General features: G+C 43.6%; 1 protein-coding gene across 5 annotated transcripts in view; it reads left to right on the forward strand.

Moving 5' to 3' along the window:
• The window catches only part of TRIM55 (tripartite motif containing 55), a 59955-nt gene that overhangs the window by 18237 nt on the left and 14501 nt on the right, over window positions 1–27217 (forward strand). Inside the window, exons 3-10 of one of the 5 annotated variants that reach the window (XM_027561086.1) lie at window positions 5088–5253; window positions 7468–7563; window positions 18789–19022; window positions 19366–19388; window positions 19491–19615; window positions 21126–21367; window positions 22682–22969; window positions 24272–24359. In XM_027561086.1, the coding sequence (XP_027416887.1) occupies window positions 5088–5253; window positions 7468–7563; window positions 18789–19022; window positions 19366–19388; window positions 19491–19615; window positions 21126–21367; window positions 22682–22969; window positions 24272–24359 (1262 nt within the window). Of the gene's footprint in view, window positions 1–5087; window positions 5254–7467; window positions 7564–18788; window positions 19023–19365; window positions 19389–19465; window positions 19616–21125; window positions 21368–22681; window positions 22970–24271; window positions 24360–24428; window positions 26341–27217 lie in introns of those variants that run through there. The other 4 variants (XM_027561087.1, XM_027561085.1, XM_027561088.1 and 1 more) reach the window with 4 other exon arrangements.

Consider the following 27217-nt stretch of genomic DNA (forward strand, 5'->3'; position numbering starts at 1 on the left):
ATTCTATCACCTCCTCTAGCTTTGTTCATAGTGATGCTTCCTAAGGTTGTAGTGATTATTATTATCACCTTATTAAAATTTTTAAATATTTTATCCTGGTGGCTTAATGGTAAAGAATCTGCCTGCAATGCCAGAGATGCCTCCTACACAGGAGACATAGGTTGATCTCTGGGTCGGGAAGATCCCCTGGAGAAGGAAATGACAACCCACTCCAGTATTCTTGCCTGGAGAATCCCGTGGACAGAGAAGCTTGGTGGGCTACAGTCCATGGGATTACAAAAGAGTTGGACACGACTTAGCGACTAAACAACAACAAGGACAACTCAAAGCAATTTCTGTGCATATGCATAATTTTAAACATTCCAGTAGCACTACAAAGCCTCTGAAGAAAGCAGCATTCCTGGCCCTACGGTCTCTTGGCTGCTAAGCCTCACCTCCCAGAGTCAGCCATGTTTAATTCTTTCCGTTTTTCTTCTGCTGTTTATCACCTAGAGCCCTGTGTCCACTGCTAGTAGCTCCTCTCCCTGGATTTTTCAGTTTTAGACATTACTTACTGACTTCACTGAAGACAACGAGGGCTAAACCCTTTCGTGGTTGGGCTTCACTTTCTATGATACTTTTACTTTCCCCTGGGATGAATCCCTTGTTTCCTGGATCCTTTGTCATCTCCTTTATTGGTTTACTCTATTGTTTTTGTGGAGCACATCCTCAAGTAATCCCCTAAAGTGTGCAAAAAGTCCCCCTTTCAGCCCTCCCCACACTCTCACCTTCTGGGTACCAGGACTCTGCAGTCCCAGGGCCTTTACAGGGAAACCTGTAAAACTGAGGCAGGTTGCTTCCTGCTTGCTTCTCTCAAGAAGGCTATTGGCAAAAAATAAAAAAAAAATTTAAAAAAAATTAAAAAAATGAGAAGAAGGCTATCGGCAGAACTAAGATGCAGTTCAAGCAGGTGACTTCTCTTTGTCAGATGTTCACAATTTCCAGCACTTGCCTGCCATTTCTTCTTTGCTGTCACCTTGCTCATTTTTTTTGTCCTTATTGATTTCTACCTTTTTATTCCCTTACTCTCATTGTAGTGGGATTTCAGCAGGAAATGTAAATAAGTAAATGCCTATGTTATCCTGGCATATTTAATTAGAAGATCCTTAGTCCAATTTTCAGATATGAGGAAAGGCTGAGCCTGAAAGAGCTGAAGGAACTTGCCTAAGGCCCCAAAGCCACCACATGGTGAAACTGAACTGGGATTAATTAAGCTTTGAGATCAGTTTGACTCCAAAGGTGATGCCTGAAATGTCAGCACCAGATGCATATCCTTCAGGAAACTCCAGGATGGTCCCAGAAGTCCCAGAGAGCAGAGGGAGAAGGCTACAGACTCTCAGAGACCAGTTTGTATGGAACAGTAGGGGGCCCACAGCCGGCATTTGGCTCTGAGTCCCAAACCACAGCTAAGTGCTTGGCCACGCTCACCTCATGAAGTTGCCTTTATATCTTTATTCTATGCGCCATGTTGGTCCCAAGTCTGTCACGTGTTGTGAGGTGTCTGAATGTTTTCCTTCCACACCCAGGTGTAAGTGGGGGATGCCCCTCAGGCTGTGTAGCCACTCTGAACAAGAAAAGCCTAATAAGGAATATTGTAGGCAGTCCTTGGTCTGTATTGCATAATGAAAAAGTCATCTCAATCAACAACTACATAAAGAGGCTGTGGCTGTTTCCACAATATTGCACACACTGCAAATGTCTGAGCTCTACAACATTATCTGTGATCACAGCTGCTGACTTCGGAACAGCACATGGGACAAAGGCCACTTTTGGGGAATGTCTCAGGGGAAGGGCATCAGCAGTACCATCTCCCAGGAAATGTGCTCCAGACTCTCGCTGACATTTATTCTGAGGTGGAGAGACACAGAAGGGAAGGTTTTAGAGGTGGTGAGGCCTTTGATGATGCAAAGACCAAATCACCACTCCTAGTCTCTAGCTAACCCCTGGAGGCCTTTGTCATCTAGTCTTAAGATATTTATTTATTTGGCTGCACCAAGTGTGAGTTGTGGCACTCAGGATCTTTAGTTGCAGCATGGAGGCTCTTAGTTGAGGCACGTGGGATCTAGTTCCCTGACCAGGGATTGAACTTGGGCTCCTTACATTGGGAGCACAGAGTCTTAGCCACTGAACCACAAGGGAAGTCCCACCTTTGTTATTTAGAAATGGAGTCTTCAAGATGTTGTCTGGTCTCTTCCTTGGTCAGTAAGGAGAGTCAAGTGACCAAGCTCTCCCCATTGTTCACATGCCTTCTCTAGAGGAGCCGTTTTACTTTAGAGCATGGGGAATACTGGCAAATTCCCTTCCACCTCTCACTCATACATCCAGCAAATATTTACTGAGCACCCACTCTATGCAAGGCACTGTTTTGGGCACTGGGAACCCAGCAAAAGAAGACAACCCATGACCTCTGCCTTCTTGGAGCTCACATCCCATTGGAGGAAACAGACAATAATATATATAATGGGATAGCGCATACGTGCTCAGTCGCTTAAGTCATATCCGACTCTTTTGTGACCCCATAGACTATAGCCTGCCAGTCTCCTCTGTCCATAGGATTTCCCAGACAAGAATATTGGAATGGGTTGTCATTCTCTTCTCCAGGGTATCTTCCCAACCAAGGGATTAACCTACACGTCTCCTGCATTGCAGGCAAACTCTTTACCACTGAGCCACCTGGGAAGCCCCATAATGGGACAGTACTCAAGTCATAAAAAAGAATGAAATATTGCCATCTGCAGCAACATGGATGAACATAGAAAATACTGTACTTAGTGAAGTAAGTCAGACAGAGCAAGACATTTTATGTTATCACATATGTGGTATCTAAAAAAATAATATAAATGAATCTACATATAAACCACACCTTTACAAACCAGAAGGAGATTCACACCAGACATAGAAAACAAACTAATGGTTACCAGAGGGGAAGGGAAAGGGGGAGGAATAAATCAGGAGTATGAGATGAACAGATACAAACTGTGATACAAAAAATAGATCAGCAACAAACATTTACTGAAAACCACAGGGAATATATTCAGCATCTTGTAATAACCTATAATGGAAAATAATCTGGAAAAAATGCATATAAAACTGAATCACTCTGCTGTACATACCTGAAACTAAAACAATATTGTAAATCAAATATACTTCAATAAGATAAAAATTCTGTCCCAAATCTGAGATGCTTCTAAATAATCATGTGTTAGGGAAAATGAGGAAAGCTTGTGAACTTGTATTTAAATTTTTCAAACACTTGTGAAAACTATTAACAGCCTCAGGCTTTGGATAGGTCATATCCAAATTCCAGATTTTGTATAAGTAGGCTACACCTCTACTTCCAGTAGGCTGGACTCCCCACCATGGTCTCCAGAGGGAGCCTAAAACACCATGCTGCTGCTGCTGCTGCTAAGTCGCTTCAGTCGTGTCTGACTCTGTGTGACCCCATAGACAGCAGCCCACTAGGCTCCTCTGTCCCTGGGATTCTCCAGGCAAGAATACTGGAGTGGGTTGCCATTTCCTTCTCCAATGCATGAAAGTGAAAAGTGAAAGTGAAGTCACTCAGTCGTATCCAACTCTTAGCGACCCCACGGACTGCAGCCTACCAGGCTCCTCCAACCATGGGATTTTCCAGGCAAGAGTATTGGAGTAGGGTGCCATCGCCTTCTCCGCTAAAACACCATAGATGATGCAATTTTGATTTGATGTAACACCTAAGCCTCCCTGATGGTCAGGAGAGCATACGGCTGTATGAACCTGGGCTCCTCCAGGTGATTCTGCAGCCAACAGTTTATCCTTAAGCACCAATGGCTTGTCACTACCCTTCTCTGCCTCTTCATAGCTTGGTCATTTTCTCACTAGTACATACAAATCCAATGCCCCATTATTACCTTGGCAGCTCTGAAAAGTTTTGGTTGGTGCTGACCTATTGGGAAAACTGAAAGTTGGGAATTATCTGTGAAATTTGCACTTCCAGTTTACCACCACATCCCAGAACAGCATTTTACATTTTCCTTTTTGCCTCAAGTATCCAGTATAATTGTTCACATCCACTAAGAACAGACTACCTACTCTTAACCACTGCTGAGTCCTCAGGAAGTTAAATAAATTTAATTTTTTGGGCTAATGGTAGGAGGGGACCCAAACAAATTAACAAAGCACTCGCTGACCTTTCCCCTCTTACATACAACTACTTCCAACCAGCACGGAGGTGAATGATCAGAGATCTGGGCTTCCCCAACCTAGACCTCTCATTTCTTCTGCAGGGGCCAGAGGCCACAAGGGTGGGGAGATGGGCCTCAGAGCTAGTACACACTTAAGATTTCGTTTTCAGCTGCCTCCTCTTTACCTGGATTTGTAAAATGTCTTTTGAGAGACTCGTGAATTTGGTGCTGAAGCGGCGCCTAAGAATCCAGTACTCAGCCATTAAAAAGAATACATCTGAATCAGTTCTAATGAGGTGGATGAAACTGGAGCCTATTATACAGAGTGAAGTAAGCCACAAAGAAAACCAATACAGTATACTAACGCATACATATGGAATTTAGAAAGATGGTAACAATAACCCTGTATATGAGACAGCAAAAGAGACACTGATGTATAGAACAGTCTTTTGGACTCTGTGGGAGAGGGAGAGGGTGGGATGATTTGGGAGAATGTCATTGAAACATGTATAATATATATGAAACGAGTCGCCAGTCAAAAAAAAAAAAAAAAGAATCCAGTGCTCAACTTGCAGGAGTTGCACTAGCTGGTTTTTAAATCTTGAAATCAGCCATGGGGAAGCCCTCACACCACAGAAACTGGCAAAAGCTACAAGTCCGAGTTTCCATGTCCTCACCCCAAGGCTGGTTAAGTTGGTTAATTAGTCAGGACGCTGCTGCTAAACCCATAGGGAATTTGGAGGGTTCTGAGCACGTGAGAGGGGCCCTGGTAGTCGCTGGTGTAGGGTTGCTGGGGGTATGGGCATTGGGGGTGGGGAGGGAAGTTCAGCCAACCACGCTCAGCTATGCTGCAACCTGAGCTGATTCATCCACCTTACCTCCTCCCAGACCAGAAAAGAAGTCCGACCAGCCCATGTGTGAGGAGCATGAAGACGAGCGCATCAACATCTACTGTCTCAACTGCGAAGTGCCCACCTGCTCTCTGTGCAAGGTCTTCGGGGCGCACAAGGACTGCCAGGTGGCTCCCCTCACTCACGTGTTCCAGAGGCAGAAGGTAACACGCCCTCCTGTCCCTCCTCCAAAGCGCCTTCCAAGTGCGATTGAAGGAGAGAGGCCCACAGGCAGGACCATAGGGCCCCGAGGCTGCGGGGGAGAGGGGGGTGTTGGCAGAGCCGGAAGGACTGCTGCATGCCCCGGAGAACGGAGGGGAAGGTGAGAGAGGGAAGGGTGCAGGAGGTCAGGAAGGGGTGTGGAGGGGAAAGGTTGCTATTTTTCCACCATTACAGGTTTAAGATGAATACTATTATGGGGCCCAGTCCCAGCTCAAGCTGCTCAAACACTGAGGTTTAGCCCATAGGAAATAAAAGGATAACTTCTTACTCCAGTCTCAGAATATTTTTCTTTGTTCATCAACCAAAGATTCCTTTGGCCCTCCTCAAGGCCTCTTCTCCCTCATTCCTAGATGGTGGAGTTACAATGACTGGCATTTTGTTAAATGTTTCCTTAGGCTAGTCCTCATGCCTGGGTTAAACTGACCCCCTAGGTCAGCCCAGAAGGCCTCCTTTGGGTCTGACACATGCCACCCTTGCACCCCCTACTCCAGGGCCTCAGCATCACGCCCTCATTATGAGCAAATATGGGGTGTCCCAGCTTATCTCTAACCTGCCAGCCTACAGCACACAGGCAGGTAGGAACTTACCCATTTGATGCAAGTGAATGAGGGGTTGTGGGCTCAGCGAGCTGTGGCTGAGTCTTAGCATCTAGGATTTGAGCAGCTCCATATCTCAGCTTCTTCCTCTAAGAATCACAGATTACACAGTTAGTGTTTTACTGACCAAATATAGAACGGGAATCAAATTTGGAAGTCAAACCTTTGGGTGACACCAGTTGGGTGACAACCAGTGAGTACTAACTGCTAAAGAAGCAGGATTTAGCAAAATAGCTATACAATTATATTGTTCTATCCACTTATGACTTACACGCCTTTTCCTTTTACCTGCTCCTCCCCAAAGTCACAGCCTATTAGAATTGAATGGTACCTGGGTCACACCATTCCCCTCAGAGCCCTGAGACCACAAGGGATGGACGGAGGCAGGCTGACAGGACTTCCGTTCTGCTCCTGTTTGGCCAGAGCAGCATTATTTGATCCATTGGGATTATATATTAGCTCCCATTTGGAAAAAGGGTTCTGCAGCTTTAAAATGTTTTACAACCACTGTTCCGGTCCAGTCTTCTCACATTATGTGTGAGACAAGTAGGGTCCAAACTGATTACATGGTTTGCCCAACATCACAGAGAAGCTACAGGCAGAGTTGGACCAAGCATGTAGGATTCCTGAGTCCCATCATTCCCTAAGTATGAATAGTGGAATCGCTTCAGGTCAAAAGAGCCTGAGAGGAATTTTAAGCTAAAAAAATGTTTTCCCCTAGAAACAGTGCAATGTTAGTTTCAAATCTGTAATGACTGAGTTTAGTATATGAGTATTTGTTTGCATCTAGCACAGAGAAGGGTGCATCACAGGTATTTGGTGAATAATGAAATATTTCCCTAGTAAAACTAATCCTGAAGGCTTCCTGGTGGTCCAGTGGTTAAGAATCCACCTGCCAGTGCAGGGAACATGGGTTCGATCCCTGGTTGGAGAAGATCCCACATGCTGTGGAGCTACTAAGCCCATGTGCCACAACTACTTCTCATGCTCTGCAGCAAGAAAAGCCACTGCAATGAGAAGCCTGTGCACCACAACAAAGAGTAGCCTGCACTCGTGGCAACTCGAGGAAGCCTGCATGCAGCAACAAAGACCCAGCATAGCCAAAAATAAATATGTAAATCTGAAAACTGATTCTGAGCTGCACTATAATTCAAATAATTAAAGGTCCAAATAATTCATGTTGGACCCCTGATGTCACATATCGGTCTCCATTCAATTTATAAACAGTTCTTAGAATTATTTAGCTTGAATGTGCTATTCGCTGTCTATGGCCTATAATTCAGTGTTCTTAATGTTTTTTGGCAGGGTCACCGTCTTCATTAAGAATTTGAGGAAAACTGTGAAGCTTCTTCCCAGACAAATGCATTTCTACACCCATCCTTCCAGGATTTTATTTATAAGATTAGGAGGTTCTCAGACCTCTCAGCCTCACTGTTCCTCATTAGGGGGTTCCGTGGACCCTAGATTGAGAACTCATGAGAATAGTACTAAGATGAACCCATAATCAGTGGAGGACTAGAAAGCCCCTAAAATCTTGAATCCCTCTTTTCTCTCCAATAGTCCGAGCTCAGTGATGGCATTGCTGTCCTAGTGGGAAGCAACGATCGGGTCCAGGGGGTGATCAGCCAGCTGGAGAGCACCTGTAAGACGATTGAGGTGAGTCAAGTGGCTTCAAGGGAGGGTAAGCCACGCCTAAGCTCCTGGGGTTTTGTGGTTCCCCACAGAGTCGGACACGACTGATGCGACTTAGCAGCAGCAGCAGCAGACACAATCCTAGAAATCCCTGCTCCAACATTTCAGTCTTTCAGAAGGGAGGTATAGAATGACCTCCCTTCTGCATGCGTGCATGCTAAGTTGCTTCAGTCATGTTCAACTCTTTGCAACCCTATGACGATAGCTCACCAGGCTCCTTTGTCCATGGGATTTTCTAGGCAGTGGTTGCTTTGCTCTCTTCCATGGGATCTTCCTGACCCATGGATTGATCCCATGTCTCATGTCTCCTGCATTGCAGGTGGGTTCTTTATCACTAAAGCCACCTGGGCAGCCCAACCTCCTTCCTGATGTGTCTCTAAAATATTCACCTCCTGGCACAGGAAGAGAAGATACCCCATGAGGCAACAAAGCAGATTTTACCACATTCATCAATGTGGTGGTTACATGTTGTGTTTCTTGGGAAACCCCATTTTAAAGGGTTAGCTACAGAAATATCAATTTGGGGGCTTCCCTGGTAGTCCAGTGGTTAAGACTCTGAACTTCCAATGCAGGGGTTCTGAGTTCAATCCCTGTCCAAGAACTAAAATTTCACCTGCCACATGGCATGGCCAAATTTAAAATAAAAAGTCAATTTCCAGGTAATGACAATGAGTATTGTTAAAGCAAAAATTTTTTGTGGGGATCCAAATGGTCTTAAGAAATGCTGTTTGGTACTTAAGAAAAGTCGCGTGCAGATTTGAGCTGCATGGTGGTGTTGTTCAGTCTCTAAGTCGTATCCAGTGTTTGCAACCCCATTGACTGTAGCCCACTGGGCTTCTCTGTCCATGGGATTTCCCAGGCAAGAATGCTAGAGTGGGTTGCCATTTCCTGCTCCAGGGAATCTTCCTGACCCAGGTACTGAACCTGCATCTCCTGCATTGGCAGACAGATTCTTTACTGCTGAGCCACCAGTGAAGCCCAGTGTTCCATTCACCTGTATTCTTACAAAATGTGTATTGCTGTATGCATGTCTTTTAATTTTATAAATGGTATTTTTTGTACTTCTCATTCTGCTTAATTTTTTTAAAACTAAACATTATGCTTTAAGATCCATTCACATGTACATTCATTCCTTCAGTTTTCTCCTGGGAAAACAGAACAAAGTATCCATTTTATAGAGTTTAACCATGAAAAGTTAAATAAGCATAAGCATAGTGCTTATCACAGTGCCTGGCATATAGAGAGCGCCTGATAAATACCCTAATCTGACCATTTTATTGCTTGAAAGGTGAATTCTATCAAAAGATAAAGGCCTATTCCTAGATAACTCCAGGACATCATCTCATTTTAGATTTACACATCACTGAAATCAGGATCCTCTCTTCTCCATACTCATATTCCTGAAAAGACTCATGATGGATTTGGAACTGGTTTATAGAAGGAAAGTTTCCTCTTGTTGAAGAGCTCAGAGATTCTAAAATGGACAAACTTTTTTTTTTCCCTTTTTCCTTATTCCCAGAAAAGGCCAAATATGACTTTATCATTAGGCCATGAATCAGCACTTAGTATGGTACCACCCTGAGTCTTGAGTCTATAAACAGGAGTGTGTTGCTTGTGGGCAGTGAGTTCATCTCTATACCCATCTCTACTCAGACCTTCATCAGAGACCTCCATCAGGGGAATGGGCTTTCTGTCTGGATGTTGAGGCTGGAAAACAAAAACAAGAAAAGCCCTGGGTGACACACTGCCCTTGAGCAAGTTCAAAGGTCTTCGCTCTATTCAGACAGCGTCAGAGGACACTGAGGGCAGGGAGAGACTTGACGGCAGGTTTTCCTCCTGGAGGGGGTGGGCACCATCCTTCCCTAATTACACGCCCTCTCCCTGTGGGGCCACGACACCTGCCCTTTGAGCAGGTTCCTTGTGATGTCTAATTTTGTCCCTAATCTTGTAATGTCTTGCAGGGTTAGGCTGGGCAAGCACCCGGCCTAGGACCAGCCCCTGAGATGCTGAGCTTACAGTCAGACCCACTTGGGATTCTTGCTTTACAAATCACGTGTGCCACTGATGTGAGCTTGAGTGGACACAGGAGTGGCTTTCAGATGGATCGCAGTCATGAAGGGCAGTCTGAACTTCATTGTGGGGAGTGGCGTTCCCTTTTTGCTGTGGGCTGAAGGTAGATGGAGGAACTATGGTCTTTTTAGTCCTCCTGGCTCTGAGACATTCTCAGAGCTCGTGATGGCAGGTTGTTGGAGGGCCTTCTGGGCTGTTCTAGACAAGCCAGCATGATCTAAAGCTGTATTTACCTCTCCAGATCTGGAGCTCTTCTGGGACGGACTGGGACAGGGGAGGGGGCTGCTGGTGGGGGGTGGAGAATTGTACTGCCTCAGGAGCTCTCTGCTTCCAGAAACATGTGCTTGGTTTTCAGTCCTTATTCCTGGAAAATGTTCCTTCCCCCTTGTCTTTACAAAAGGCATCTATCCTGTTGTTCTTTGATGTTCAGTTGTGTCTGACTCTTTTCGACCCCATGGACACACCAGGCTTCCCTGTCCTTCACCATATACCAGAGTTTGCTGAAACTCATGTCCATTGATTTGATGATGCCATCCAACCATCTTGTCCTCTGTCATGCCCTTCTCCTCTTAACCTCAATCTTTCCCAGCATCAGGGTCTTTTTTAATAAGTAAGCTCTTTGGATCAGGTGGCCATAGTATTGGAGCTTCAGCTGCAGCATCAGTCCTTCCAATGAATATTCAGAGTTGATTTCATTTAGGATTGACTGGTTTGATCTCCTTGCTGTCCAAGGGACTCTCAAGAGTCTTCTCCAGAACCACAATTCAAAAGCATCAATTCTTCGGCACTTGGCCTTCTTTATGGTCCAACTGTCACATCCATACATGACTACTGGAAGGGTCACCAGAAAACCAAGAGAGCAGACTATTTGCACTAGCCCTCCTCAGGCAGCCAGGCTAGAAATAATCTTGTTCTATGTGGATGCCCATCTAGGGGAAACAGCTAAAAATATTTGATCTTGAGCTTTTCCGGTATCTGAAAACTACCACCTTTAATAAAATCCTCCAATGATTTTACAATGACAACAAATCCATTATATTTCCAAAACAGTGATTTTTTTTTTCTTTTTTTGGCCGCACCACACAAGCATGTGGGATCTTAGTTTCCTGACCAGGGACTGAACCCATGTCCACTTCATTGGAAGTACAAAGTCTTATCCACTGGACTGCCAGAGAAGTCCCTACAAAACAGTGGTTTTACCTGAACAGCTTTGAGACAATGTCCATGCAGTTACAAATATGAAGTAATGAATATAATAACAATCATTTTAATAAGCAGGCCAGAATTTTTAAAGCAGCCTAACAGATACTTGAAGAACATATTTCAGAGGTTTGAATTTTAACTGTGCCACTTAATGATATAACCTTGGGCAGTTACTTCTGCTTCCAGTCCTTCACCTGCCTCATTGGTACAGGAGGGTTAATAAACTCTTTACAGTGTTGCTGTGATCACTAAGTGGGATAAGAGGCACATGCTGGGGGCTCCCAAAGTGTTACCTTGTATTGTTCTCACACTCTGCTTGGAAAGAGCACACTTCACCTAATCATGCTAATAATCATTTGAGCATCTTTTAAATGGTGTTCAAATAAGGCTTCAAGATCTTGACCAATTACCATGGCAGGGTGAAGCAACTCCCTGCAGTGGGAAAAACTGAAAATGAATGGAAGTAGATATTAGCTCTATGCTTTGCGGCTTTGTGATAACTTGAAATATTGGCGACAGAGGGAGGCTGGGCCCCTTCCAGGAAAGGTGCCAACTCTCCACAGCAGACTAGAGTGAGTCAAACAGCTGCTTGGCTGGGCTTGAGCTGGTCTTGTGGTTTCAGTGACTTGAGGGGCTCAAGTCAGGGCTGGTACACCTGACCCTCAGCCTTTGGAGGGTTTCTCAAAGATCTTCTAAATGATCTGGCCTAGCCCAGAAAACCTCTAATGCCAGGAACACCTTAAGTTATAGCATAATTATTCTTCCGACATGAAGTGGGTGGCAACACCATGTGGTGTCCTGAGACCCCTGGCCATTGAACAGAGTTCTTCTGCTAATACTTCACAGAGGTGCTGAGCTGGTGGGGGAGAGGCTGAACACCAGTTTATGTCCCTCGAGGGGTCGTGGTTTTCTAATTTGTCTGCCCCTTTTCTAGGGAAGCCTTTCAGAGACCAGGGTTATCATCCTATAGTCTGCATTTATGGGGCTTCTCATGTGCTCATGACCAGAACTGGGCTTTACCCATGAGGGGTTGGCCTTGAATTCTTCAGGAGAATCATCCTACTTTAATATAGTTTTTCTTGAGCATGATTAACCTACTGTCTGATTTGGGGCAGGTGTCGAGGGGAGAAGGAATGAAATCCTGTTTGGCTTAATGAAGGTAATTTGGAGGTACTGTATGTCAAATGAGGCTAGGTGGACCCTTCCAGACCCAGAGCCGCTGTTTTGAACAAAGGTGTCTAGAAAGTTGAGGAATGTGGTGGAGATATGAATGGGCTGGGTTGAGTCACAGTTGCTCAGTGACAAGTGGAGGGCTCAGAGCTTATCTTCAGCTCTATTTTGGTCACAGAGTCATGCGCCTTACATGGCAAGAGCAGTAGACACAATGGTCTTAGGCTTTTCTGTCATGGCCATGGCACAGTCCCAAGCTGGGACTGACGTCACTGGGCTAGAATGTATAATTCACATTTCAGTGGTGTTGATGATCATTCTGAAACTTGCCCCATGTGGAAAAAAGTGTTCTATGTATAAAGAGGCACTTCACAGTCTGAAGACTCCAAATATCTCCACATTTACCTAAAGTTGTAGAGCCTTTGGAACTGCAGAGTCAGAAGGGACCTTAGCAATCATCTAAGCCCATCTCTTATTGTACAAATTAAAAAAGCAAACCTGTCCTGAGTTAAATGTTGTCCCTGTAATTGCCTAGCTATTTTTTTTCCTAGCTATTTTTTGCTATTTTCTTTTGAGTGTTGAATGAAGAAGAGATTTTGAGCATCCACTTAAATACATGCCTGTGGAAGAGAACACGGTATTAATAGAAACTTGTGAGGGCTGAGGACTCCTAAATACAAGTCATATTTCATTCATCCAGTTGTTCAGACCATGTTCCTCACGTGTACATTGTATACCATATTCTGACACACAATGCGTTGAAATAGTGATGAGATAAACAGAAAAAATGTTCCTGCTCTCAAGAAGGGTTTATTCCAGAGGAGGAGTTTAGACAGTAAGACAAACAAATAAGATTGTTTTCAGAGAGGAATAAATGCCAGGGGAAAAGGTGAGCCAATGGAAAAATTATAAGGCCCCTTCAGACAGCTATTTTGCCTTTTTGCATTTTCTTTTCTTGGGGATGGTCTTGATCCCTACCTCCTGTACAATGTCACAAACCTCCATCCATAGTTCTTTAGGCACTCTATCAGATCTAATCCCTTTAATCTATTTCTCACTTCCACTGTATAATTGTAAGGGATTTGATTTAGGTCATACTTGAATGGTCTAGTGGTTTTCCCTACTTTCTTCGACTTAAGTCTGAATTTGGCAATAAGGGGTTCATGATCTGAGCCACAGTCAGCTCCCAGTCTTGTTTTTGCTGAGTGTACAGAGCTTCTCCATTTTTGGCTACAAAGAATATAATCAATCTGATTTCAGTGTTTGACCATCAGGTGATGTCCATGTGTAGCATCTTCTCTTGTGTCGTTGGAAAAGGGTGTTTGCTATGACCAGTGTGTTCTCACGGCAAAACTCTATTAGCCTTTGCCCTGCTTCATTCTGTATTCCAAGGCCAAATTTGCCTGTTACTCCAGGTATCTCTTGACTTCCTACATTTGCATTCCAGTCCCCTATGATGAAAAGGACATCTTTATTGGGTGTGAGTTCTAGAAGGTCTTGTAGGTCTTCGTAGAACCTTTCAACTTCAGCTTCTTCAGTATTACTGGTTGGGGCATAGACTTGGATTACTGTGATATTGAATGGTTTGCCTTGGAAATGAACAGAGATCATTCTGTCATTTTTGAGACTACATCCAAGTACTGCATTTCTGACTCTTGTTGACTATGATGGCTACTCCAATGCTTCTAAGGGATTCTTGCCCACAGTAGTAGATATAATGGTCATCTGAGTTAAATTCACCCATTCCAGTCCATTTTAGTTCGCTGATTCCTAGAATGTCGACATTCACTCTTGCCATCTCCTGTTTGACCACTTCCAATTTGCCTTGATTCATGGACCTAGCATTCCAGGTTCCTATGCAATATTGCTCTTTACAGCATCAGAGTTTACTTCCATCACCAGTCACATCCACAACTGGGTGTTGTTTTTGATTTGGCTCTGTCTCTTCATTCTTTCTGGAGTTATTTCTCCACTGTTCTCCAGTAGCATACTGGGCACCTACCAATCTGGGGAGTTCATCTTTCAGTGTCCTATCTTTTTGCCTTTTCATACTGTTCACGGGACCCTCAAGGCACACGGCTTGGCTCATAGTTTCATTGTGTTCAATAAGGCTGTAGTTCATGTGATCAGATTGGTTAGTTTTCTGTGATTGTGGTTTCCGTCTGTCTGCCCTCTGATGAATATGGATAAGAGGCTTATGGAAGCTTCCAGGTGGGAGAAACTGACTGAGGGGGAAACTGGGTCTTGTTCTGATGGGCAGGGCTGGGCTCAGTAAATCTTCAGTAAATTTTCCAGTAGTCATGTATGGATGTGAGAGTTGGACTATAAAGAGAGCTGGGTGCTGAAGAATGGATGCTTTTGAACTGTGGTGTTGGAGAATACTCTTGAGAGTCCCTTGGACTGCAAAGTCCATTCTAAAGGAAATCAGTCCTGAATATTCATTGGAAGGACTGATGCTAAAGCTGAAAATCCAATACTTTGGCCAGCTGATGCGAAGAACTGACTCACTGGAAAAGACCCGGATGCTGGGAAGGATTGAAGGTGGGAGGAGAAGGGGACGACAGAGGATGAGATGGTTGGATGGCATCACCAACTCAATGGACATGAGTTTGAGTAAACTCCGGGAGTTGGTGATGGACAGGGAGGCCTGGCATGCTGCAGTCTATGGGGTTACAAAGAGTCAGACACAACGGAGCAGCTGAACTGAACTGACTGACTGAATGAAAAGTTAATGATAAAACCTAATAATTCTGCTTTGATTGACAGGCTATCTACTTACTCTTTAGTATATGATCATCTATTGTTGATTTTTTTTTCCATGAAAAAGCACCCCCTTGCAGTCACACATCTTATTTTTTATTTGCACTAAAATATAAGAATGGCTAAAAATTAGAGCCTGTCAATTTTAATATGTCTATAAAGGCAACATCTAAACAATGTTTTTAAGATAAAATTTGTAGGTTACCTACTTGCTTCTAAAGAAGAAACCAAATGACTTGATTTTTTTTTCTTTTCATCTAGATGTTATGGCATTGGTTAGAAATAGTCTACCTATCATTTTATCATTTCCATGTGAGCAAAATAGTATTCCCTTTATATCCTCACCCCTTTTTGGTATATTTTACCCATACTGACTTCTCTCTAAAGACGGGATGGATTTTTTTTTTTTTTTTTTTTTTGTGGCTGCCCCACATTGCATGTGAGATCTTAGTTCCCAGACCAGGGATCAAACCTGTGCAAAAAGCAGTGGAAGCACAGAGTCTTAACCACTGGACCACCAAGGAAGTCCTGGGATGAATTTTTACTTTCATTAAGGTATTACAAATATCTTTAATTTGTTCTTCTATATAAATAAATATAAATGTTACTGTCTCTGGCAGAACCAGGAGGAAGGTCAAGCTGCAGTCAGAGGCTTTGCATCAGAAAATGCTTGAAGGCCAACACCTAGTGTATTTATGATGGAAGTTACTTCAATTGTTAAACACACTCATGCAGAAACACATATGTGTGGGCGTGCATGCACACACACACCACACCACACTACACTATACTCTTAGGAACCACAGGCATCATATTTGAAAAAGTGAAAGTGTCAGTTGCCCAGTTGTGTCACTTTATGCAACCCCATGGACTCCTCCGCCAGGCTCCTCTGTCAATAGCATTCTTCAGGCAGGAATACTGGAGTGGGTAGCCCTTCCTTTCTCTAGGGCATCTTCCTGACCCAGGGATTGAGCCTGGGTGCCCCACATTGCAGGCAGATTCTTCACCATCTGAGCCACCAGGGAAGTCCAAAATATTTGTAAAAGTAATCTTGAAAGTTTGGAAAGTATACGTCTTGATTCAGTTAGTACACAGAAAAATGGGGGAGGTACTCAGCCTGGAACTGGGCTTAAAGATACACGTCTTTTTCCTCAAATAAATGAAAAGCTATGACAAAAACAAGGAGAAATCTTTGAGGTGGGGACCTTTATTTCGTGTGCAGAAGAGAGAAACACGGTTGCAGTCATGCTTTTGCATGTGACAGCTGTCCTTTACAGTGTGCTGTCTGCCAGCATTTTGATAATGCAGAGGTTCACATGTTCTGCATTCCATTTTTAGGTTGCTAGAAAGACTCCGCTGAAAGCGTTCCAGGTCCACATTTACAAAGGCACAGTGGATGTGACATCAGAGCAATCACTATCAGTAGCAAGGTGGCCTCTGAGAGTGTTTTTTTTTTTTTTTTTTTTCCCCATAGCATATACACCTGTTCCCTAATTGCCTCAGGGGGCAAGTTGATAAACTGAAGTGTTTGGTGTTCACTGACTTTCACGGCACTTTGAAAGTCTCATAGCCCAGAAAGATGGACGGTTGACCATGCTAATATCTCATGTGTTTCTTCTACCTCAGAGTATGTGTGAAAAATAGAATTTCAACTTCATGGAGTGTTTCTGTTTCTCATTTGAATATGACATTAGGTTAACCTGAACATCTTAAGTGAATTTCTAAAACTTTGTAAGTACCATTTTCATAATTCCAAAAAATAAGCATGTGTTTTTCCCATTTCAGAAACAGAGTTGTCTAATTCTTACATATTTTACATAGAATTATATAAAGGCACATTCAGCAAGAGGAAAAAGAAAAAAAAAAAAAAACAAGTGAGGTTTTCCTCTTAGAAAGTAGAAAGCACAATAATTTCCCTCCCATCCACCTGAACGCTGGGAAAGTATGACAAGTGTTTTGATCTTACAACGCTTGATACCCAGTAAGCACTTAGGGAATCTTGTTAAAAGAATTATAATGAATGTGCTTCTGAAACAATTTGAGGTTTCTTGCCTGTAAAAGCCTACCTTCAGCTTTCAGCACGGTAGCTTTGTGAAGAGGCATATATTTAGTTCATAAGTGGTTCACATACATTTTTTTCAAATTAAAGCAAATCACAGCTATTTGGTTGGAGTAGCAAAGACCCAAGAGCTCAGAAACCTTGGCTATATGTGAGGCATCAATGCTAAATGGCAAATGACTTGAGAAAGTGACTTAACTCAGCTAGGTTTCAGTTTCCACATGAGTGAAATGATTGGTTTGGAGCAGGTTACTTCTGAGAGTCCGGGCTTCCCAGGTGGCGCTAGTGGTAAAGAACCCACCTGCTAATGCAGGTAGACATGAGATGTGGGTTTGGTCCCTCGGTCAGGAAGATTCCCCTGGAGGGGAGGGCATGGCAACTCCCTCCAGTATCCTTGCCTGGAGAACCCCATGGACAGAGGAGCCTGGCAGCCTGCAGTCCATAGGGTTGGACACAACTGAAGCGACTTAGCACACATGCACTCACTTCTGATCGTCCACATAGCTTCAAAATTCTACAACTGAATGACTCAAATTAAAGAAAATGGAATCTAAATTTCACAAACATTGACACAGTGCCTATTGTATGCTAGGCAATATTATGAGTGCTTTACACCATATATAGTCATATAATAATAAAAAAGTACACGCTGTGCATGGGGTAGCGTTTTGGATACTGTAAAGTACAAGCAAATGATAGTTGCTGTTAAAATGACAGCAATTTTATTAAGGGTCAATATAACACAAATCATTTTTTAAAAGCAGACTAAAGGGCTTCCCCAGTGTCTCAGTGGTAAAGAATCCACTTGTCAATGCAGGAGACACGGGTTGATCCCTGGTCCAGGAAGATTCCCCATGCTGTGGAGCAACTAAGTCCATGAGCCACAGCTACTGAGCCCGTGCACCTAGAGCCCCGGACCACAAGTAGAGAAGCCACCACGATGAGAAACCCATGCACGGCAACCAGAGAGTGGCCCCTGCTTGCCACAACTACAGAAAAGCCTGCTCGCCAACGACGACCCAGCACAGCCAAAAATAAATAAATAAAATTATTTAATATTTTTTAAAGAGCAGGATATTAACAGAAATAATATGATATAGGAATAAAGTAGTTGTTCCATTTAAACCACTCAATGTTAGATGGCTGACATAAGCTATCTAATTTTTATCTGGCTAAGAGAATACTTAGTCACTTATTTGACTAAGAGAATCCCACCTGACTGGGATTTTCAGGTGGCTTAGTGGTAAAGAATCTGCCTATAATGCAGGAGACACGGATTTGATCTCTGGGCTGGGAAGATCCCCCAGAGAAGAGCATGGCAATCCACGCCAATCTTCTTACCTGGAGAATCCCATGGACAGAGAAGCCTGGTGGACTACACTCCATGGGGTCACAAAGAGTTGGACACGACTGAGCAACTAATCCACCACCACTACCATACTTAAACTCATTCCAAAGCAAGATATAAAACTATTATATAAACCACCACCACTACAACACTTAAACTCAGTCCTGTCCACATTTAAAACCATGTCTATGAAATTCTCCACTTACAAAACACAAGATTGAAAAATAATCCAGGGGGTTTCCTGGCAGTCTAGTGGTTAGGATTCAGCATTTTCACTGCCCTACCCGGGGTCCAGTTCCTGCTCAGGGAACTCAGATCCTGCAAGCTGTATGACTCATCAAAAGGAAAACAAAATCATCCATCCACTTGGCCAATTTGATTGACTGGGGAGAGTCTTAAGCAGCAAGTATAATAAAAATGGGATTTTCAACACGTGAACACAGTAGGTATGTATACCGAAAGGATAGCCTGAGGGGAAAGAAAAAAAGTATCCTACATAAGTAAAGTTTCTTTTCTCCTGAAATGCCCATGTAATTTCTCCAGACACTCTTTGAACACTAACATTAGCTAACCCAACAGGAATGCTGCAGAAAACAGAAACAGGAACTCTGTGAGAAGTTTGATTACCTGTATGGCATCTTGGAGGAGAGGAAGAATGAAATGACCCAAGTCATCACCCGAACTCAAGAGGAGAAGTTGGAACATGTCCGTGCTCTCATCAAAAAGTATTCTGACCATTTGGAGAATGTGTCAAAGTTGGTTGAATCAGGGATACAGTTCATGGATGAGCCAGAAATGGCAGTGTTTCTGCAGGTAAGTATCTCTGGCCCCAGAGGAAACAAACCAAGACGGTGGGTGCTGAAGGACTGTCATTGAATTTTCAATATTTTCTGTACATCTCACTTAGATCTATCTTCTCAACTAAAATATATGTGTTTATCTCTCCATCTGTTTAAACTATTTCATAAGCATATATTTAAGGAACCATGGAGTTGCTTAAATATAAGAGGGATCTGGTATAGAAAACGGTAGTTATTTACAGCATTTAAAAACTAAGCTATGAGATGTTTAAGAGACAGCAAAGGAAAGAATTCAATTTCAACACATCTTTAATGAAAACAATTTAAGTAGGCTTGTCTTTTGTTTGCTTCCACAGAATGCCAAAACCCTGTTACAAAAGTAAGTAATTTTCATTTTTTGAAAAAAAGTATATCTTTCATTTTTACCCAATGCCATCAAACTTTACACAGTAACAGAAAGTGGGAACTTGTCTTTTTGCAGAATTTCTGAAGCATCAAAGGCATTTCAGATGGAGAAAATAGAACATGATTATGAGAACATGAACCACTTCACAGTCAACCTCAATAGAGAAGAAAAAATAATACGTGAAATTGATTTTTACAGAGGTTTGTTATTCTTGTGACCATTTGCCCAAAACTGCAGGTGTGTGACCGTGGAAGAAGGTTTTGGTGGGAGGAAAGGGGGATTCAGGATCATCTCCATAATGGATGTTGACAACTTCACAAGGATCATAATCCAACATGAAGCTCTATTTCTTGACAGAATCAAACAGTTTGTGGATGTTGTTTATTTAGCTTTGCCCATCACAGTGCTTGTTATCATTCAGTTATAGAGCATTAACTCTGGTTCATCAAATATTTAATAATTGATGGTGATGCTAATATCTCAACTTCAACCGTACACAATGTGTTAGCCATTATGATAATGATGTAAAGTGTCATCAGCTGTACGGTTAAGGATGAGATAAAAATAAAACATGGAAGACACTTGGATTTAGATACTGTACCATTAGCACTTTCACTTAAATATTAGAGGACAAGAAAAGTGAGTGAGTCATAGAGTGAGTCATAGAGTAAGTCACACCTGGAAATAAAACTGAGGCTATGTGATCAGATGTACTCAATGAGTTATAAACACATCCCTCTCATCTGGCCCAGAAATCCCATTCTTGGAAACTGATCCAGATGAGATAGTTGAAAAGAGAAGCTCAGTTAGATGATAGGGCTCCTTGGCTAGACCACTGTAATGCCATGGATTTATATCAGTGTCCACAGACATAACTTTAGAAGTAAATCTTCAGGATGGATGTTCTTTAAAAATTACTTAATATTGTCTATCATTAATATTGCCTGAGGAAATATTAAAATCAGTGGGTTATAGTATTGATACTATGTATAAGATAGGTAGCTGAGAACCTACTGTATGCAGGGAGCTCAACTCAGCACTCTGTGGTGACCTAAATGGGAAGGAAATCCAAACAAGAGGGGATAGATGTATACTTATGGCTGATTCACTTTGCTGTACAGCAGAAATTAATACAACATTATAAAGCAGCTATACTCCAATAAAAATTAATTTTAAATAAACCACATTGAAGACAGCACCCCCCCCCCAAAAAAAAAATCAGATCAGTGGGTTTCAAAGAGTCATGGCATTAACTGTGGCAAAAATCATCCTTCACTGAACAAAGGAGGTGAGAAATTAAATAGGACCAGGGTTTTGTGTGTCTTCTGACATAAGGAAGAGATTTGCTTTTCCATTTAATTTGACAGAAAAAAGTAAGTGACAGTCCCAGCCCTCCAGGAACTGGCAGATGTGACAGAGCATGATGGATATGGGAACAGGCTCTGGGGGTGAGGCGGATGGTGCACGGTGGTTGAGAGGACCACACTTTGTACTGGGGAGGGGAGCAAGCAGGGTGGTGATGACTGGGACCACTTGCACAGCATCATGTCCACATTTAACTGGAAGTGCAAGCCCCCTGCTGTTGTCGAGTGTCTGATGGAGAGGATTTCCGTAGCCCTGACCTTAATCTGAGCTACAAATATTGGCCAGTCATGTTTTTCATGGCCGCAATGGTAATTATAACAATATGAAAACGCATTACCTTATCAGAGGATGAAGACGAAGAAGAAGAGGGAGAAGAGGGAGAAGGAGAAGGTGAAGAAGAGGGAGTAGAAGTGGAAGAGGCGGAAGACGTCCAGACTGAGTCATCAGGGGGAGATCAAAGTCCAGAGAAAGGCTTGGAGCCCTCTCCACCGACCTTGGAGCTCCAGGCTGCCCCTGAGGCACCCCCAGTTCCCTCTCCGGACCCCCCTCCAGCCCTGCTACCTGCTATGGAAGCCCCGGTGACACAGGTAACTCAGTTATGAGTTCCCTCTTGCAGGACACGCAGGTGTGCCTCCTTGCTGAGCAGCTCAAACCATTTATTCTACCTCAAGTAAAGGAAACGCCACGCCAGGCGTTTGTATATGGAGGACACGAGATTTTAGGGCCGTCACAGTGTCAGGGAGAAAGTCTTCTAGGGCACTCAGCAGGGTCTTTGTGGTTATAACCGGTTGGCAAGACTCAGTTTCACATAATTTTCCCACCCTCAAATCTGAGGCAATCTATGGCAATTGTGTATGTGTGTGTTAACATGTGAATTCATAGAGAGCTGAGAGCATGGCATTGACTTAGTATAGATACAGGGTATAGGCTGAGAGATAAAAATGGTTATATTTTCAGAATTTTGGATTTTCTGTAGGTAATATGAAACTAAATAGATAAACCATGCTAGTTTATGTCCCTGTTGCTTACCCTGAAACAGAACTATAGCTTTTGGTCAATGGGCAAATAAAGGAAGCTGAGGTTTCCTATGTCTCTGTTATTTGATGAGATAATGTGTTGATAGAATTGTTTTTAAAAATTTCTTAGGAAATTAGCTCATCCCAGACACTGTCTGTGGTTGTCCTGTGGCTGACTTTATGTTTTCTAAGATGTCACTGTTTGGTTCTCAAGCGTCTGTATTGACTTCACGACACCTTTGACAGTCCCAACCCCTTGAGTTTGTGGGCAATGAAGACTTATCAAAAAAAAAAAAAGTCCTGGTTTCAATGTGGATTGGAATTATCAATAGAAACAAAACTGCAAAGAGGGAACTCAAGAGATGGAATTATATCTTATGCTCTGTCTCCATAGGAAACTAAGCTAAAAGACTATAATTCCTGGAATCTTGAAATTCTGGGTGTACCAATTGCACTGAAATCGAAATGGGTATGATAATTAAATGACAGTTGGGTTTGATCAATTAGATTTCAATTTGGGGGTTGAGAAAAGAGGTTTTGGGGGACCCACGTATAATATACAAAATTAATTCTGGCCAATAGTTTGCCCTTTCTTCCATTATCTGCTACTTTATAAGCAAACTTTGTTTTAGGCTTCTGCTATCTACCTGACCAAGGCCACAGTCTAGTGAGACAAGCCCAGGAAAGACGAGGGGGCACAAATAGACGCTGAGACAAGAATGCTGGCTGCATTCCTTGGCCTGAGCCCTTGTGGAGGGTGGGCTGAGCTGAAACACGCACTAGATCGGGCCCACACACAGAGAGCTATTACTTTGCAAACCTGAAGGGAACTAAAATCCACTGCTTTTCTCTTTTTTTGCTTTTGAATTTATCCATCCTGTGAAGGGGGAGGTGGTGCCCACTGGCTCCCAGCAGACCACAGAGTCTGAAACTCCAGTCCCAGCAGCAACGGACACTGCGGAGCCCTTGCTTTACCCTAGTTGGTATAAAGGCCAGACCCGGAAATCCACCGCCAACCCACCTTCCGCCCCAGGGAGCGGAAGTCTCGCGCGCGTAGGGCCTTCAGGTTCCAAGGATGTTCATGCGCGGAAGGCTGAAGGGGCGGAAGCCGCAGCCAGGGAGAGGGCAGCAGTGAGTGGTAAGGATGCTAGCTCACCTGCAGCTACTTCTCAGGTTAGTGTCAATGAATGCTCTGGGGTCTGAATGCGCCCTGCGCCGCCTGGTCCTGCTGGGATGACAGCAAGGAGGAAGGGCTTCTGAAGGGGCGGACAGAACCTGGGGCCTGGGGGATAAGGGGAACGACTCATCTGTCCCAAGTTGGCTTGTTTTTCTAAGCCTGACATGAAGTGAAAGAGACACCAATTTGACTTTACTCTGCCCATGCGTGGAGACTTCACACCTGGTTGCCCAGGGGCGGGAGTGCAAGCGGGCCTGGCCCCTAGGCATGCAGGTGAAAGCTGCTTGTCTGCAGTGACTGCCTGGCATCCCTGGTCCTCCTCTGCACTGGCCACTGGCCCTTGTTGGGCCTTTTCTGCGTCCTCTCTGAGCTTCCAAAGACTAATCACTTGCTTCTGTGTCGTTCCCAACACCTAGCAGGCACGTTTGAGTCAAGTTCTATGTCGGCTCTGGAAAATAACCTCTGATTCTTGGGTTTTGGTTTTGGGAGCGTGCTGGTGAAGGCTGGACAAAGATAGTGTTGGCTTTATTAAACCAGTGCTTCCTACGCATGTGCTGCTGGGAGCAGAAAAGCACAGACTTCCCTCCTTTGGAATTTTTTAAGGGGTCATTTAATACTTTTTTTTTTTTTTTCTTATCAAAATACAAGTTTGAAGTTCTTCCTAACACTGGGCTAGATGTTTGCATGGCTCAAAGATTCCATAGAAGAAATCTTCTACAATTTCTTCACAAAGAAGAATGTTCATGGTTACTCCATACCCATGAGTATTCTTAAATGACGTGTGGGTGTTGCCCAGACAGGGGCTGGCGGAAAAAATATGCTCGAGTTCCGTGCTCCTGGGTTATCAGGTGATTTCAACAACAAACAGCATTTTTTCAAAAATCATAAAATTCTTACTGTTTTAACTATCTGCTCAAGTGAACCTCGATTTCCATGAGGTAATAAATGGAAATGATTTTTGGAAAATTCAAAGATGGACTGCTTTCGTGCCATGTATTTATTTTCATGAATGAAAAATGACAAAAAAGATATGTTTGTGTGAGGAAATCTTTGAAGGTTATTTTAGGTTGTAAAAAAGTGGAGTAGAAAGTTTTCTAAAAGACGGATGGAAAGTTTATTTCTAGAAAGTTTATGGGATTCCTTACATACTTAGTGGACATTGAGTCAGGCAGAAAGACAGTAATACAATAACCCAAGATAGGAGCACAATCGAAATGAAAATGAAAAATCCATCTGAATGAAGATGAAAATATTATTTGTGATAATATCAGTGAAGCTTTCTTCTTGTTTTCTCACAGGAGTTAGGAATCTGCCTAGCACTTTTGGCTTTTCTTATACTTCACTACATCTGGCGTCAGATTCAATGCTTGATTTTTACTTTAATGGGTAGGAAATCTTTTCTTTTCCCTTGACTAACATCTCATGTAGCTCTTCAATAATGTTTCTCTTCTGTAGGCCCAGAGATGAATTTCTCCCCCAATTCTGAGGCTCTGCCAATCTAAAAAGACCCAAGTTTCCAAGCACTACTCGTGGCCTCACAGCCCCTTCCTGAAGAGAATCACTCCGTCATCTAATCCTGCATGGAAGGGGATCCTGACTCAGAACGAGACTCATTGGGCAATTATTCAGTAATCCAGTGGGAGTGGACCCTCCATAATAGCCACTGAAAGTGTTAGTCACTCAGTCCTGTCCGACTCTTTGCGACCCCATGGACTGTAGCCCACCAGGCTCCTCTGTCCATGGGATTCTCCAGGCAGAATAGCCATTTGAGGAGGCCATTTTCCAAAGGTGTCCAGAATGCTATGAGTAGTCTGCTCTTAGATGGATGACCAGCTAAGGCCTCATACAGGACTATGCAGGTTTCCATCAGTTCAGTAGCAGCCTATCATCTGCCTCACCAGAGAGGTGCCCAGGTGGGCAGGTAACTGCTTTGGTGGGCAGGTGGACCAGGTGACTTCTGGTTCTCTCTGCACCCTCAGAGTCCACAGTGTCTCTCCTAAGAGAGGGGAGCCCAGGCGCAGTCACAAAGGGGGCATTTTGGCCAAGTGAGATCTGAATGAATAAGGAGCCAGAGGGCCAATGTTCAATCTACTGGCTATAACAAATTAGAACCAAAGAAAAGTCATAAAGCCAACAGTATATTATTTTTGGTATGTTGTCTCATAGTCAAGCCTTTTCTTGATGACTGTTAAGGGGTTTAGGGACTAATCATCTTACTCCTTTCATAACCTTTTGAATATTATCAGCTTCATGAATCATATTTAAAGATTTAAACCCCACATAGTTTTGAGTAAATGACGCTGCTGGACCTGAGACCCAGCTCCCTGTGCCTGTGGCTCAGAAGTGATCCAGGGTGACTAGAGCCGAAAGGGCTCAGCTATTTCTGGCTCGCTGACTTTTCCGGGTTGACACTGACTCTCTTGGAAGTTCCCCTCATAGCTCCTTTCTGCCTCATTAGCTGTCTACTCAGCAATGGCAGTAGGCTCCCCATGGGTCCCTGCTATGTCTATAACTGGGTGTGAGTGGCACCTACCCCAGTGTCTAATAGTCAGCCATAACCTGTGTATTCTAGAATGTTCTGAGTGTCTTGGTCAGCTCAAGGGCATAACTCCTCCTCCTGTCATTTGTGATGAACAACAGGGGGAGGAAGTTATCAGCGATGGGCTCAGTGGGGCAAATGAGGAGGGAGAGAATAGTCCGTGCATAATTGGGATGTCCTGAATAATTGTGGATCTGAATAATTGTCTGAAGAGTTAAGTTTATATTCTGAGAGTTCAGGTTTGGGATTTTGTTGCCATATGTCCTTGTAACGCTTCTCTGAGGCTGCGGGGGAAGTCATGCTTCTTGTCTGCTGTCCATTGGAGCCCCTGTCATGGATGCTGTCATTCACATGCCTGTCGTGAGGGTGAGGCAGGGGGGTGGGGTTGTGGGTGGAGGGTATGGTGAATTGACTTTCACTACTGCCAAGAACCTTGGGTAGTTCTTGGTGTTTGAGAAAGAGCCTTTCACTTAGAGAAGGACACCTGTTTATGATGGAGGACCACTCTTTGATCCCTGCCTGAAAGGAGGTATGGACAGATTAATAGAGACCTCACCACAGCATCAGATTCCCCATCCCTCTGAAGGTTTTGCAGGCCTGATTCACCTTCACTGCCTCAGAACTCAACTCACTAGATATTTGTCTAATGCAATTTCCTTATTGAAACTAAACTTAAAGATATAGAAGTTGGCGGAATTTAGATAAAGGTATATAAATTGGTATATTTAAACAGGCTCTATATAAGGTGGTTACAGCTCTTATTTAATTATATTGTGGGATAAACGAGGCTTCCTTGGTGGCTCAGAGGGTAAAGAATCTGCCTGCAATGCAGGAGACCCAGGTTCGATCCCTGGGTTGGGAAGTTCCCCTGGAGTAGGAAATGGCAACGCGCTCCAGTATTCTTGCCTGGAAAATTGCTTGGACAGAGGAGCCTGGCAGGCTACAGTCCATGGGGTCACAAAGAGTCAGATATGACTGAGTGACCAGGCATGCAATGCAAGGTTAGCTTGTAGAATTTCACACTTGGTTAGTCTTTCCGTGAACATTTAGGATGTGACACGCAGGTTCTCCTTGATTCACTGGTGGTCTTACCTCTCTTAACCCATCCTGGGAAATGAGGTGGCCTTAGAATGACAGAAGCATCTCAGGCTCACTTGCTAATCTGTAAACTCACTTGAGCCCCATCAGCAGAACCATAATCCATTTAAGAAGGAAGATGTTTCCTGATGCTTGCCTCGGGGCCATTCACACAGTGAAAACTACCCTGTTCTTGCTGTCTGTGATTTCTGATGCCGTAGCATGTACATTCTCTCTTCACCTAATGACATGGGAAGATTATGTGTTAGAAACTGGTGATGGCAAAAACCAGACGCTGGCTCTCTGCATTGGTGGTGACCCGGGATTCTGCTCTTTGTTAGATCAGAGGCACACTGTTGCCTTCTCCACCTTGGTTCTCCAAGAAAACTAACTGCTCAGCAAGGTTTGAATTCAGGGCTGTGTCACACTGTGCAAAGGTCCTATACATTAGCTGGTCTTCAGCTGCAAAATCAACCCTTAAAGTTCCCACCCTTTTAGACCCTGCCTGTTGTACACTCAGTCAACACAAAGAGTTTGGTGGCAGTTATATCTGATCTACTTCCTGTGTTAATTTTTAAATATTTTTTTAAGAAACTGCACCATGCCCCAGTCAACCTCAGAAGACAGG

Source organism: Bos indicus x Bos taurus, chromosome 14, assembly GCF_003369695.1.
Source record: "Bos indicus x Bos taurus breed Angus x Brahman F1 hybrid chromosome 14, Bos_hybrid_MaternalHap_v2.0, whole genome shotgun sequence".
Lineage (NCBI taxonomy): Eukaryota > Metazoa > Chordata > Mammalia > Artiodactyla > Bovidae > Bos > Bos indicus x Bos taurus.